This window comes from Anolis carolinensis, chromosome 3, assembly GCF_035594765.1.
Source record: "Anolis carolinensis isolate JA03-04 chromosome 3, rAnoCar3.1.pri, whole genome shotgun sequence".
NCBI lineage: Eukaryota > Metazoa > Chordata > Lepidosauria > Squamata > Dactyloidae > Anolis > Anolis carolinensis.
In genome coordinates, this window is record NC_085843.1 from 179,483,509 (window position 1) to 179,499,821 (window position 16,313).

General features: G+C 38.2%; 1 protein-coding gene across 11 annotated transcripts in view; it reads right to left on the reverse strand.

Moving 5' to 3' along the window:
* Positions 1–290: 290 nt before the first annotated feature.
* zmiz1 (zinc finger MIZ-type containing 1) overlaps positions 291–16,313 on the reverse strand; it is a 490,223-nt gene continuing 474,200 nt past the window's right edge. For all 11 annotated transcript variants that reach the window (XM_062977416.1, XM_062977414.1, XM_062977415.1 and 8 more), the window contains 3 exons: positions 12,999–13,162; positions 8,369–8,617; positions 291–5,013 (listed from right to left, as the gene is read on the reverse strand). In XM_062977416.1, coding sequence (XP_062833486.1) covers positions 4,906–5,013; positions 8,369–8,617; positions 12,999–13,162 — 521 coding nt within the window. In that variant the 3' untranslated portion in view covers positions 291–4,905. The remainder of the gene's footprint in view (positions 5,014–8,368; positions 8,618–12,998; positions 13,163–16,313) is intronic.

Sequence of the window (16,313 nt, forward strand, 5' to 3'; positions counted from 1 at the left end):
TCCCTCCTCCCTATGACTTCCTCTCACATGATACATAGCTATCATGTCTCCTCTCAGTTTTCTCTTCTGCAGGCTAAACATGATCATTTGAACACATGTTCACATTATTGTACAGGGCCAGGTTGGTATCCAAAATACTTCTTTTCTCAAGCACTTTCACTGCTACTACCCAAGCATTTTGGATAAGGGATGCTAAACGTGTATGGAATTCTAAGCTATAACATGATTTATGAAAAAATACCAGTAAAAATAAATCAGAATTACAAAACAGTTGCCCATTAGTCCATCCATAATTTTCCAAATTTATTTAGGAAAAAAATAACATGAGCAAAATGAAAGTACTTTCAGTGTTACAAGAAAGTATATAAATGTCTAGCGATAGTCAATCTGATTTATTTAAATACAAAATAACAACATGAACACCTAATATACAGGTTTCATTTGAATACATATTTATTAGATAAATATTAGGTTGTCACATCATCTAACTACATACAGTTTTGCAAGACTAAAAATCACAATTATTTTTTCTGACCAGTTTTAAAGTATGAAATGATTGCATTGTACTGTACATACAATGTACAAACAAAGACAATGGCCATTTTTGCATGTTAATTCAGATTGTACTTTTTTTATTCTCCTCTGATCACAATATCAAAAAATTGTACAAAGTATGAATTTGGTTACAATCTTTTTTTTATTATTTAATCCCCTTTATTCTTCATTGTTTTAGCACCCTAAAAATACACAGGTGATAAGACTAATACATTTAAGCTAATTATTACTTGAAGGTAAACCAAAACAAAACGAAAAAGCAACAAAAATTATTTTCACAAAGGATCCAGAGTATATTACAAGAAGTGAAACAAATGTGGAGACTTCACAAACGCTAACAAACGGGATTCATTTTCCACATAAGATGGATCTCCAAGATTTATCTTTTCCTGTGAAATAAAAACAATGCACATTCCAATTAAAATGAATGCATTTCTGTTAACATGTCTCTATTTTCCATTTACATATGTACACATGTCCCTGGTGTCTCCACTGCAGACATTAGTGTGTTTTCATTATCCTATAATAACAATAATAACAATGTCTTGGCAGTAGAACGATAAATCTTTGTAGGGTTTTTTTCCGGGTGGGTGTCTATAGGGAAACAGTTAAAAACAAAATCAACCCAAATGCCCCTGAAACAATAGTGAATAAAAATACTGTGGGAAGTAAATTTCCCCCTCTCCAGACACAAAATTAATTTACTAAGGCTACAGTCCCATACAGTTACCTGGGAGGAAGCCCATTACATTTAATAGGGTTCTCTTTTAGTAGATCCCTATCAAATGTAATGGGATTGTGCAGCACATTATTTTAAAGATTTTGGCAGTGTACAGATTAATTTTCCCCCCCTTTTTAAAGACAGTCCATGTAATTTTATATCCTGATGAGTAACCTTTATGTGTTTGGGCAGGGGGATTTCTGCCTGGCTTTACAAAAGATGCCCATATGCTAAATATGCCCTTGAAAAAAATGACATGCAAGTGCATGGCTGGATCTTGGCAGCCGCTTTCATCTGTTCACAAACCCAGCGCAGGTAGCCCTTGACTTTTGGTCAACCTATGACCTCTTTCTGCAGAAGTTATACAGGAAATCTACGGCTGTCAAACATTTACATTGATTTCTGTTGCTGCTAGAGAAAATAGCTTTTGGAACTGGAAAACCTTATTTTAAAAACTGCAGTCAGTACCCCAAGGATCTTTCTCCTTGTATGTCTATATGCTGCATTTAGACTGTTCCTAGGAAAAGTTAATCTTTAACCAGAATCAACTGAAACATTTGACTGGGTGTTTATATTCTGCATTTAGATTGTTATTAGGAAACTGATTCTGGTTCCAGTGAAATGTCTGAATAGGTTTTTATATGCTTCATTTGGTCAGTGGTTCTCAACTTTTGGTCCTCCAGGTCTTGGACTTCAGCTCCCAGAAATCCCAGCCAGTTTACCAGCTAGTAGGAATTGTGGGAGCTGAAGTCCAAAACACCTGGAGAGCCAGGTTGGGAACCAGTGATTTAGATTGTTCTTAGGAAATTGATTCTGGTTCCAGCAAAATTGTGTGTGTGTGTGTGGGGAGGGATTCCTGTTCAAATATTTAGAGGATAAATTTGAAAAATCAATAACACATTCTGAACAGACCAAAACGAACAACATGGCTCAACTGTGGCACACACAACATGTACCCATCAAGTCCACCAGCCTCGTCGGCAACTGAAAATTCAATCTTTTGGCAAATAGGAAAAAAAGTAATTTCACTGAGCCTCAGACAGGGCATTGTATATGGTATGTAACTAATATGCTATGTTTGGTTTAGTAGGCAAATGGTGTTACACCTAGATAAAAAAAACCCAAAATAAACAAGAGAAATGGGGCAGCACAAATTTGATTATTCCTAGCAGCCGATACAAATGATTTCAGTAGTTACATTACAGATGCAGAAAAGTGCAGGGGAAAGCTACTATCGTACAAACCCTACTCAATGCAGTCTGAGAAAGAACTTTAGTAAACAGAGCAAACTATAGGTGAAATTGCTCTTCCTAGGGCATGGTAGCTTATGACACTGGCAGATGTATTAAATTTGTTTGTATAATTATTTGGGGCTAGTTTTTCAAAACAAAATGCTCTGAGAAAGCTTTATGGGGGGAAACGGGAGGAGGAGGAGGGGACCCACTTCTGTTCCTGGACTATGCAATTTAAAACACATGTATAACCAGATCATGAAAATGCTGATTATAATAATCAAAGACAATTCTAAAATATTCACAAAAGGTATTTACAATAGTAATTCTGAAAGTAATTGATTTTGCATAATGAACAGCACTTCTTTTGAAAAAAATAAAAGGAAATGCAATAAAAGGGTTTGGGGGAGAAAGTAAATGTAGAAATATCTCTACATAAAATGTTTTACAAAGTCAACACTCCTACTGAAAATTAACAGGAACTAAAACTGCCATTTCCTGTAATATCTACAGCAAGGTGCTGTGGACTATATATATATAAAAACAAGATGCATATACAGCAGTGGTGGAAGATGCTAAGAACAAACGTTCAACGAATTTACAAGCATGACTTTGGTGAAGAGAGGAAATTCAGAATGGAATGCACATGTCACGCCATTCACGGAGGATACGGTGGGCAGGCTTCACACACTGAAACCAACAAGCAAGAGTTCATTTGGGACAAAGTTGAAGGCCTACTGCTGAAATCAAATATGGGCATATTTGATTTGTTTCTGGACAAGGGAGGAAGCAATCAAGGTTTCTCTATTCACAAAATTAGAAATATCTGTACACAGTAGGCAGAAAATGAAATGTTGGCCCCACAAGGGCAGAGTTGGCACACATGCACGTCTTAACACAGAGATACTATACATAATTTATAAACAGAGAACGACGGAGAGCACAGAAATGGGCCCAGAAGCAACTGGAAGCTCATGCAAGAGGGAAGCAACCACATGAGAAGCACAAATACGACGGAAGCATTGTGGCACAAGAATCTTGCAACACTACTGCACCAAACTGACTTATTCTTCTCGTGCCCTTTATCCTTGGAAATATCATCTTAAAAAGAAAGGGTGATGGTCCTGGCAGCTAGATGATACAACCAAATCTTTCTTTGAAAAAGAAAATGAAAAGGCTGAGCACATAACACAACCTGGAAAAACAACAAAGAAAGTGAGGAGATGTAAGATGTCCCTCCCACTACAAATGCCATTTTCAGGTCAACTACTGCAAACGAGAGGGCAGTTTTCATCTCCTCCTTTTCCTTCATTTTGAAGCGAGAGGTATTATCTCACATCTTTGCCACATTTTTCTGATGGAAATTGAGCAATGGTCTGCTCCTTACATATTAAAAAAACGGAAAACATTTGGTGACATTTTGTAGTGATTCTCTTTTCCCCATTTCATACGCAAATATGGCTCCCTCCCACCCTTTCTTTAAAAAAATGTCTGGCTATATTATTACAAAAAGTGTTATTTTGAAATCAACTTCCTTTAAGAAAAGACAAAGAAAATAAATGAGCAGGACAGAAGAAAACAAGTTGTCCAAGACTCTGTGTTAAAGGAAAAGAGTTATTCTGCCCACAAGATTAATAAAAGTAATAATAAAAAAGACTGCTACAATTTAGAAAAAAACCCACACTTGCCACAGCCTGGAGATTCACAGAACTCTTCTACCATGGAGAATACACAGTTAAAAACAACTGATGCCCCCCTTTTATGCATTTTGAATTTTTATCCAACTTACAACAACTGTATTAATTTTTTGTGCTTTTTGGTATGTGTTTGATGGTTCTGAGTTTATTTGGCTAGTCTGCACGTGCTGCCAAATTTTATCCTTATTCTATGTGTCAGAAATGTATAGAAAAAAGGCCTGCACAACCTGGGAAGGAATACATTGGAACAGACACTGCAGCAAAAGGGAGGGAAAACCCATGGAAGAACACGAGTTGGAAGGACATTCTGAAACTGGTCATTTAGAATAGTTCTGCTGCCTTTTCTTTCTTCCCTTGTCAGACGGATTTCTCTTGGGATGCGCCTCACACTATGCACACCAAAACCATGTTCTCTTTCTCTGCAAATTTGACAAGCGAGGCCTTCTACTGCTGCACAAATGGTTTGCAATGCGGAGTGTCAGTTTCTGAGGTCACCGCCTTATTGTCCTCTTGCCTTTTCCCCGCTACAATGAACAAAGCTTGACTCAAGCAGTTCTGAGATGAAGAAAGTAGGGAGTGTGCACCATTCGCTCAAGTTGTGAGTTTGTCTTTGTGGAAAAGGTTGGCTTGGGATTCCTCACTGTGAGGCTACAAATGTGTCAAACAGGTGAGAGAGGTGAGGGACAAAATACAGAAGGCTTCAGTTGTTCTCAAAGAGAGAGAGAAGGTCATCATTGCTATTGCTTGGTAAGTCAGGAGGATCCAAGTATGAAAGTAACTCATCTGGATTCGTGAGTTCTGGAAGCAGCTGGAAAATAAAGAAAGGAGAAATGTGAGTCAAACAGCTGTCAGTACAGGCTTAGTTGGAGATTTTGGAGGAGGACATAAGTCTTGAACGTACACCTGAAATTTCCTTTTACTTTATAGTCAGTTCCACTACAGGAAGCCTCTTTCAGTCCACTGGCACATGCTCGCTGGCATGGAAACTTTCCATATAGTTAAGATATTCCATGTGGTCTCTTGCATTTGAAAATACCATGCCAATATGTTTTTCTGAGCTCCTCCTCCCCATGTATAAGAACATTTCTTATACATACAAAAGTAGCATTTCATGGAAAAAGCTAACCAAGATCTTTCATCTGAATAAGCTAGATTTCCAAGTACAAATATACTTTTTGTATGACAGAGCATTCAAGCATCCAGTCCTGCTCCTTCAGGCTGAATGCTACAGCTTACTGACTAGAATCAATATACAGGGCTAATGCTTATTCTTTCTCTATTCTGTAACACACTAGCATTATTTGTATGTTATGCTATGCCGAAATATATTTGTTTGATGTGCCAAGTATGTGGAAGCAGATATAGTAGGATCATAATATTATGGACATTATTTTATTACAGTTATCATTTCATAGTAAACAGAATTACACAAATGTGTGTCACTTTCCATTTGAGTACTATTTGAATGGAAGGAGTTTGGGAAGTTTAGTATGGGTGGGATGCTCTATATGGATTTCCTTAAAAGTCTAATACAATGCTCTACTCATATTTTCATCAATTTCTTCAAATCTCTAAAAGTTTGTAAAAGAAAGTAATACATTAGAGATTGAAGAAAGATTTCCCATTATTCATTTCTTGTTCAACAATGATACTTGGAAAACCTGGTAAGGAATTATAAGACAGAGGTGGGAGTGTTGTAGGTTTGACCTGGTATTTGTACATCCTGAAATGTTTCTGTGCATGTTATGCATGTGTAAAAATGGTTGGCTTTTTGTGTGTGTGTGTGGGGAGATCCCATACTTCTCATGCAACCCCCCCCCCCAACACAAAAAAACCACTGTTTCCAAAAGCACCTTTTTGTAAAAATAAATGGTGCACTTCAGGATGTGGAAATATTGAATAAAATTGTGCAGTAATGTTTTTTTCTTCCCCATTGGGGAGAAAAATTGAAATTATTCATCACTACATGTGAAAACAAAATGGTCAAAGATCCTATTCCCCAAGTTCATAGTGCATGCGGTGAGAAGGAGCAACCAACTTGAAAGAGGATAGCAATATTTTAGCTTTCTTTTAAATTCAGGCAGGGTTTGTGACAAACCTATTGAGTTATTATTTTTGAAAAGACCCAATTTAAGAAGCATTGAACAACTCAACAATTTAAAAAGTGGAACAGCTGATATGATTGGATCCAGCATGTATATCAGGTTAGCATTGCTTTATAGGACCCTTAAAGCATTCCTGAGGTATGTGTAAACAGTGTGAAGTTATACATAGTACTTGCTGAATTAAAATATTATTTTGTCTTATGTTTCACTAATGTTTCAAAAGAACTTGAAATTATAATTCAGTGACAGCTATTTAGGCAGGACCACAGCCATTATAACTGGAAACTTGCAACCGACTACAATAGATTATCCTGTTTGCTCTCAAGGCATGGCCAAAATGATCAGTAAGCTTACCTGAACCAACAAGATATAAAGCTGTAATGACAGGCCCATAGAATATATTGGTTGCAGCAAAACATACTGAGTCAAAAATTTCCTCTTCATTTTGTAATAAATGCCTCTTGCAAGTCCTGTTTTATTTAGCATTTCCCCTGTGGTTTTTATTTTTTGTAAAACATGTCCATTCTTGATCAGAGATTATTTTGTCCTATGCTATCACAAATACTGAGGAACGAAATGCTTTCTTTTGAATTAGACTATCTCTTTATTCTATGACAGTGGTTCTCAACCTGTGGGTCCCCAGATGTTTTGGTCTTCAGCTCCCAGCTGGTAGGGAGTTGTAGGCTAAAACACCTGGGGACCCATAGGCTGAGAACCACTGATCTAGGACAAATGCATGCATTTTTGTCTCTGCTACACTGCAGTATAGTTCTTCAGCCAGCATTATACAAAGCATCAGCCAGCATGGAAGAAGGAACACTCACATGTTTCTATTCAAAAGGAAAACACATTAAAAAAGATTCCATTTCAGCTATTCATTTTCTATTGGCTCTGAATAATAATCTTTTGGCATTTAGACCTTCCAGTTAATTGCCCTAATAACAAGTATATTTCATTGTTCTATTTCTTGTGGAAATCAAGATACAAGACATCTATTCCAAAGAAATGTCATGTGGCTCAGATTTTACTTGTCATTTTTACTCCTCTCCAATATGTTTTTATTACATACTTTAAAAGCTGTGAGAGTTAGCTGGAACCTGTTAAAATCCTTTACTTTGGGCTTAAGATAAGTGAACTTGTGTTTTAGTTGACAAAAGGGAAGTTTTCAGTCCCATTCCTCATCTAGTGCAGGCATCTAACCTCCCCTTTCTCCAGAATGTCCCTACAGCAACATGAGATAGGCCTACACTTCCCATTGAAAAAATGGTACATTTATGTTGGTTAAATTTGTTCTTCATTTTAAATATTGTATTTTTCTTTCATGTTTTTTTTTGCACTACAAATAAGATATGTGCAGTGTGCAAAGGAATTCGTTTATGTTTTTTTCCAAACTATAGCCTGCCCCCTCCCAACAGTCTGTGGGACCGTGAACTGGCCCTCTGCTTAAAATATTTGAGGATCCCTGCTGTAAGGGGTCAGAACTCCTGTTGCTTCTGTAATTGACTCTGGACGTGATTGTCAGAGAAGGAATGATGAGCAACCAAGAGATGGATTTACACTCACATGCATGTAGAATGCAGCTGTCCATGGTTTACAAACCAACGATGTTCTTAAATGTTAATTAAAAATTAACATTCTACAAAAATAATCTTATACAACCCTGGAGTCATCCTGCTTTAACCTCCCAGCTTCAAAATTTTAAACTGTAAGCACTTTTTATTCAAAGTACATTTCTGAATAAAAGAAAGAGACAAACTGACACCGTTGCATAATTTTCAGTGAACAATAATCCAGTCAAAATGTTCCCATGGCCCACTTCTCAAGGGAAAAGGTAGCCTTGTTGAACTCCACTTCTCCTTATCCAGATTTCCACTAAGGACGAACTGCATGCCACGGGAGTCGTTTAAAATGGAAAGGTTTTCTCTCAACTGCCCTAGTGGTTCAAGGTGTAAAATGTGGGCATGAAATATGAAAGCAGTTCCATGTTCCCCTGCTTTTTTGGTCCCACAGAAAGCACAACTGGAGGCAAGCAGATGACAGAATGACACACAAACTTACATCCAGCGAAGGCTCCGGCATGTCAGATGCTCCCTGGCCACCAGCCTGACCTTCTAAGGCGGAGGAAGGGTTAAAGGCCAGGTCATTGTGTGGATGGTTGCTAGCCGCGGCCTGCTGTGGCTGCCGGGATGGCTGGGTAGGAGGACCGCTGTGATGCAATGGCTGCCCTGACTGGCTGCTGGGATGAGGTACGTGCAAACCTTGCTGCATGGAACTATGGGACTGATCAGTGCTGCCGGGATGAGGGATCTGCGGAGGAGGAGAGAAGCAGGAAAGGAAAAGTGAGGTGACAAGGTACAGAGCTTCAAGATGGGGAGAGGAGATATTAAATGTCTTCACTGAAAAGCACAGCATACGCCATCATACAATATGAAACCAGTATTGCAAAACTATAGACTTCAACAGCCATCTGTCACCAGAAAAAATAATGCATGGGAAGTTGATTTGGGTTTTTTGAATCCTCAAGAACACAATATTTTTCAGAAGGTTAAAAAAGGTCACATAGATTGTAGTTTCGCTTTGTAGAAGATCCAGATTCTATTTACTCTGAACTTGTGCTGAAAGTGTTATGCTAGCTTGAAAAGTTACACGTTTAGTAACATTCATAACATGGATCTATCTGAGAAGGGCAGACAGCTTTTTGCACACTTCCTTTGTGCAGAGACACAGTTCAGTTCTGTTGTACGAGGGCTATCCAGAAAGTAGTAAATTCCCCACTTGTGTCGTCAACTCTTCCCCCTTCTCCCTTCCTTCAGCGTAGCCAAAACGCTGTGCTGCCAGCCACGCTCCCATTGTTGGAAACGGAGGAGAAAGGCGGCAAATTTACTGGTGCAGTACTTTTCAAACTCATTTATCTATAAGAAACATGGCTAAATTTAAATGGGGATTACATGAGATTGTAGTTTTGGGATGTGTCTTTCAGCTGCATATGGTAAATGATTTATCCTATACTTTGATCTTTTTAAAATCCAAAACGTAGCCTACTTTTTGGATAGCCCTTGTATCTCAGTGCATCTTTTGTGGGGGAAAAGCACCCTTAAAGTAAAGGTAAAGGTTTCCCCTCTAGTCGTCCACTCGGGGGGGGGGGGGGTGCTGCTTATCTCCATTTCTAATCTGAAGATCTGGCATCTATAGACGCCTCCAAGGTCATGTGGCCAGCATGACTGCATGGAGTGCTGTTACCTTCTTGCTGGAGTGATACCTATTGATCTACTTATATTTGCATGTTTTCGAACTGCTAGGTTGGCGGAAGATGAGGCTAACAATGGGAGCTCCCCCTGCTCCCCCGATTCGAACTTTCGGTTAGCAAGTTCAGCAGCTCAGCGGTTTGACCCACCGCACCACCGGGAGCTCCAAGGCACCCTTATCATAGAACAATTTTAAGTTTGTTACATACAGGCTTTAGAAAAATATTAACTCTGTGAATTCATGTCCTTATATTTCTCATTTTAAAAACTGTTCCAAATATTGCTCCTTGAGTAAAATATACACAGAAATTTGCAGACTTCCTGTTCCATTTTAGTAAAATACAACTTTTGTAAAAGGTTCTCTTCTATACCAGAACAGGCCTTGAACTAGGACTGGAACCATCTGGATTCAAATTCTTGCCAAAGCCATAAAATTTTATGGTAACCCTCAACCTCTTTCCCAGACTATCCTACTTCACAGGATTATTATATGGATAAAAATAGGAAGGAGGCCCATCCACCATGTATGTTGAATTGGATTCCTTGATGTGAACATGGAAAACAAATAACAAATCCAACTGATATAAAACAGCAAAATTCATGCTTGACAATAGCAGTGCCATGCAAATAAACAGAAAGCATGGAAAAGCCCCAGAGTGCAGCATATTTACTAATGTTTAAAAACATTTCCAATTGAACCTCCACATTCCAGCAGGTTAAAAAATGTTTTCACTGTTACCTAATGAGCTCTGAATGCATTACTTGACCAGGTACTAAATAGACCAGGTACTAAATGGTTCTCAACTTATGGGTCCCCAGATATTTTGGCTTCAACTCTCAGAAATCCTAACAGCTGCTAAACTAGCTGGGATTTCTGGGCATTGTAGGCCAAAACACCTGGGGTCCCACAGGTTGAGAACCACTGAACTAATCCAAATGGTTGTTTAAAGAGGGATGCACAACTGGCTGCATAGGAGCAACCAGTTGGATTGTACAACAAATCCTTGCCACCTGACATGTCTCCTCACCCATATGACTGATCAAATCCCATTCACTTACAGGCAAATAGTTGCACAAACAAACACAATGTCCTTGCTTAGCCACTGCAAACTTTAGTGGGATTTGAAAAGCCTGCTTCCAGCTGGGAGGAGAGGCAATGTTTGAAGAGTGGGGAGTAGCTGTTCTCTCCTTGGCAGCCTCTTCACATTGATATCCCCTTCATAGAGTTTTCTGTTTGAGAGTGCACAGGTGTCGGAGTGGTAGTTCTCAAAGACATAATCGTATTACCGTAGTATCTTGCAGCATAAAAGGGGGGAAGGACGGGGGAAAAGACAGGTGGCAGCATATTTAAAACTGATTTTTATTTTAGCATGAGCTGTCATGGCTGTAAGCCCACTTCTCTGGATGCAGTACCAAGTGGTATTAAGGCATATTTATATAGTTGTGGGAGTAGACTCATGCTAAAATAAAAACCAGTTAGTCTTTGTGTTTCTGCCATGTTTCTTTTTCTTCTTCTTCCCCTTTTAAGGGTCACCACACTTTTTTAGAGTGGTGACCCTTAAAAAGAAAAATATATGCTCCTCAGGTTCTTCTTTCATTCTACCCCATTCCTCCATGTGTTTTCTGTCCTTTCCACTGCTTCTTAGCATAATAGAAGAGAAAAAGCAAGTCTTCCTTTATGTAACCTCCAAACCTTGAGAAGTCAAAAGGTGAGGATGTTGGCAAAGAAGAGGTGCTCCCTGATGATCTCCATCTTTCTTCTGCTATTGTTATCATGGAGAAAGGAGGGGAAGTCATGTTTGGTGCTTTCTTTTTCCCTCCTCATGAATGTGCATTCTGCTAGTAGGACTAGCTCTGTAATGGGTTTGGTGAAATATCATTTGGCTGTATCAGTCATCTGCACGGCTGTAAGGTTTGCTTCTGCATTTTCTCCAACACAGATGCTAAGAATATAAAAGGGTGACTATACAAAAAGGACATGCTGTCATTGGAAGAAATCCCACAAGGGCCAAAGCAGCCTGCTAGTAAGTTCCTGTCTCACAATTACCCCATCTTCCCCAGACAGGACTGGAAACTGGATAATCCAGTATCCTCTTTTACTGGTATGTAACTGCTGATCCCACTTATTAAAATGTGTTGACTTGTTTATTTTAAATGCTACTTTTCTCCTAGTATTGAAATGAGAGTGGCTCATAACTGGAGCATCTCTGGCCCAATAAAATGCCTCTTTCTCAGTTGCCAGAAAATGTGTCTGAATAAAAAAACTACTTTCCTGCTAGTGAAAGGACAGCGGAGCTAGGCTGGCTTGCTTTGTAAGGGGTAATTTAGATGTTGCTAACCTAGGAAATCAAAAAATAAAGAACACGTTTTCAAAAGCAGAGGAATAACACAAATACTTTTGCTTCCAGAGAGATAAAGGAAAAGGGGGCTATTTATTTCTCTCTCCAGCTAATGAAAGGGGCAAACATAAGCAATGGGTCACTTTTTCTTTCCTTGGTTTCTTGTGGCCTACTTTGCCCCTCTGCCATGTGGCAGGGAGGGAAAGAACAGATTATAGTGTGCTCAAAACATCTGAAAATTCCTTTGAAGGAGGGAAGGAGCACCTTTTTCTCATGTCTGCCTGGATAGACTCCCCCTCCAACCTGCTACTAAATAAACCTTGGAGAGAGTGAGCTTACTTTTTAGAGAAGCTACTATAACACCTGATGTTGGCATATGTAATTGAACTGCTAAAGGAAAGTGAACCTCAAAATACATGTTTGTGAACAATTTCTAATGTTGAATGACATTGTTCTTCCTGATACCATAATGCATTTACTTTTAATTATTATAGCTTGTGTAAAGACTACTGCTGTATTGTGAATTTTAAAAAATATTGTTCTGAAGAAGAAATCTGTTTACACAATTTAACTGTATTGTACATGGATTAAAAACGGTCTGGAAACTACTGCAAATAGGCCTGGAAAACTACTCATTGGTAGTAGCCATTTCAAGGCTAGTGACCACTGGTTTGTAGTTTGTATCCAGGTCTAAATTTAATTTTGAAACCCATTAACTGTTGGAACCAGATTCCTTGAAAGACCATCCACTTTGTGCATTGCTATCTGGATCTTAAGATCCTTTTCAGTGGCTGCTAAAAAGGGTTTTGCCAGTGGTGGCTCTCTGCTGCAGAATTATTCCCAGAGAGAAATTCACCCTTTGTTCTCTTCTTCTTCTCAACATCTGTTGAAGAGTGTTTTATTCAATCAGATCTTTAAACATTCCACATTGGCTTAGAAGGCTGCTATTTTCTAATATTATTTTAAAAAATGTGCATTTCACCTGGCTTGCTGCAATTTTAAATACTGTACTGTACTGTGCCAGCAAATCTTTCAGTTGCCTAGAAAACATAGGTTGTTGACCAGATCTATAAATATGGTAAAGTAAATAAATAAATGACTTACAGGGTCTTGCATGGGGTGACTTAGGGGCTTGTCAAGGGCTGCCATGCCACTAGGCATGTCTGGAGGGTGTGAGAGCTGGGGTGCGTGCATGAAGTCATTCATAGATGTTCCACCAGGATTCCCATGGGGGAAATCGAAATTGCTGTGACCTTGATAATTGTTACCTAATAGTAAAGGAAAAACAAGAGTTACCCTAAAAGGTGCTTAAAATTCATATAGTCACCAAGCAAAAAACATCACATTGGATGAAATGTAAACTGAGCTTTTACTACTGCCATGACATTTGCTTGAAGCATATGTGTGCGTTTGCACTGCCTTTAGGGATTAACCCAGACTATCCATTAGTATGAATGGAAAAATGTCAGCAACATTTGGCAAAGGCCGCTGTACTTCATAACCACCTTGTAGTAAAGTTCATTTGGCTGTTTGGAAGACTAAACCTGAATGACTTACTTAGTGCATCTCCTTTAAGAACCAGACCACAAGATCTCTTCCTTAAACTCATTTTTACTAACAGTATATCCCAGTATCAGATATTTGGTCAGTGAACAAAAAAACAGCACAATGTGGAAAGGTTTAGAAAGTATTGAGAATCCAAATAAAATAAAACAAAATAAAATGAAGCACTAATGTTAGATGCATCCTGAGAACAATTCAACTTCATATATGCAAACCAATTTAATTATTAACACATAAAAATATTTTCCAAACAAACAAAATAATGACATTCTTAAACTCATGAGCACAGTGAGAATAAGATTGCTACCCAAGAATCAGTTACAATTTGAAGATCCCTTATCTGGAAATCTAAAATGGTTCAAAGTAGATATGCTTTCTGATTGTTCAGTGTATAAAAACTCATTTCATGAATAAAGGTATTGAATCTAGTGTGCATAAAACTGCCTCCAAGCTATGTATAAAAGAATCATAAATGAATTTCATGTTTAGACTTAGGTTCCGTTTCTAAGGTACCTCATTTTGTATATGAAGCATTCTAAACATGGCTCTAAGATGTAATTTCAGTGTTCAACTTTTCTGCAGGTAGAAAGCAGCTCAATGGAGTTTAGACCAGAGGTTTCCTAAGCTTTTCATTATACAAACATTTGCTCTCACGTACCAGATGAGATATGTGTCAAATGATATACGTTTACTTACATGATAACTATAGTCTGTCCCCTAAACATGTCTGATGTTTGTTTGTATGCTTTTGTCTCACTCCTCTGCACTAGAAGCATTGAATGAGTTTTTGATGGAAAGCATTTATCATATAAGTACAAATTGCTATAGTTCTATCTTTCTTGGTTCCTTCAGTATTGGCTATGCTGCTAAAAGTGTTCAATGGGTCAAAGCAAATTGATTTTTAGATTCTCCAAAAATACTCCACAGTAATGGTCTGTTTAAATGCTATTTTAGTATAAAGTACGGGTGTACAGGAAATGTTAGTTTAACATCAATATTTCATTCTAAATCATCATTTTAATATATTTAGTTTTTTTGTTGCTCAAGTTCACTTCCTGATACTTTATCATCTTGAAATGATGTCTGGTATCTCTTGAGAGCTTCACATTGATCAAAGATGTGACAGATAGTTGACAGGCAGCCACAGAAGAGAAAAGCTCTCCATGGCATGCTGCAGAACTTCTTTGCCTGGTGTCCTAATACTAGGAACTGAGTGTTGATTTCCTTATTGCCTGATGAAAGAATATTGCATCTGAAATGGATGGGAAGGGAAGAACCTTGCAATTGAAAGGATGGGAGATGAAGAAAAAGAAGTTTCTTATGACATGTAGAAGTGATAGTAAACACAGGCCAGTCTGCCCTTCTCCTTTATGTGAACTGTAGACGAACATAGAACATACCAGAAACCGATCTTCTCACAAGCTCCACCAGCATGAGAGATCCCATTAACACCAAAGGCACAATGGCCAGTCTCTCAGCTTCAGGCAAACCATATCAGGTATGTAATTTAACAGTAAGTGGGCACAGTGTTTTTCCTATTCTCCCTCAATGAAACAAGTAGCAAGTGGAGCCAATCACTTTCTTGTTGAGAAGGGCATACAAGGAAGTGGGTGGACATGATATCTTTTTCTCCTACTAAGGTAGGTACTGCAGGCCTAAGCACAGTGGACAATGCTATCTCACAAAAATGGCGAAGTGTAAGGTGAGAAGAGAATGTGATATTATATCCCAGTGCTTCCCAAAGTGGACAGTATTGCCAAATGGAGGGTGCTGGAACAGGGGGCAGGTAGCAGCCTCAGGTGCAATTAGAGGCATTGAATAAAAATAAAAGGGCATTGGAAACATAAAGAAAAGAATAAAATTTTGAAAAAAAGTTCACGTTTCATTTGGTCTTGTAATAGTTTTAGTAATTTATTTTATTTTAATATTAATCTTTGTTATCTTAATTTTCCATATGTAATGCAAATGTTACTATGGTTGATTTTAAGAAATACTTTCGTAATTTCAAGCTTCAAGGTGTCTTATTTACAACATCTTTCTTTATCATGCTGCATCCGAATGTAGGTAGAAATATAGATACATAAAAGAATGCAAATTTGTCAAAGCACCTTTCTGTTTGTTTACTTAAAGGAGGCAGGTTTCGGGGGGGGGGGGGCTAAAAAAGGGGTTGGTAAGCCAAATAAATTTGGGAACCTCTGATCTATCCTCTATATCAGGTTTTTTTTTGTTTTCAGCCTAGAAAAGGCCTTAAAAACAACCAGGAAATAATTTAGAATCTGAATAACTTCTTGAAAGGTCACCAATCAATGCTGCTTCAGGTTTCCATTTGCCTGCATTCTTATTTTCTAATTTTCTGACATATTGATGCATTTTTAGCAGAATTCTGGTCTTTTAGCAGGTCCAAAGTAGATTCCATCCAATTCAATAATTTTCAAGAGGCTTCACCCTGGTTTCTCCAAGTGCCTATTTTCGTTCACTATTTAATGCATGAATTCTTATCCATATAATGTCCAATGGATTTTCCCATAAATCTACAGGAGTATCAGAACAAACAGAGCTACGACTAGATTTTCCTATTAATCCTGCTGGTCTAGTCCTATAGTAAAGAGTTGCTATTCTGTCTTCCTTTATTTCCATTATCTCTTGAGTATCTCAGTTAAATCCCTTTAACTGCAATGCCAGACCTTGTGGTTTAAACGATGCGAACTAGGAACAGAACTAACACCACTAAGTTATTTCACATAAGCCACTGAACAGGATCATGTTGAGCTCTGAAATAATAGGGCAGCTTTGCAGCTTGCCTGGAGGGGATACAGTTTTGTCAGCGGAAGAGGAGAAGCTTTACAACATTCAAGC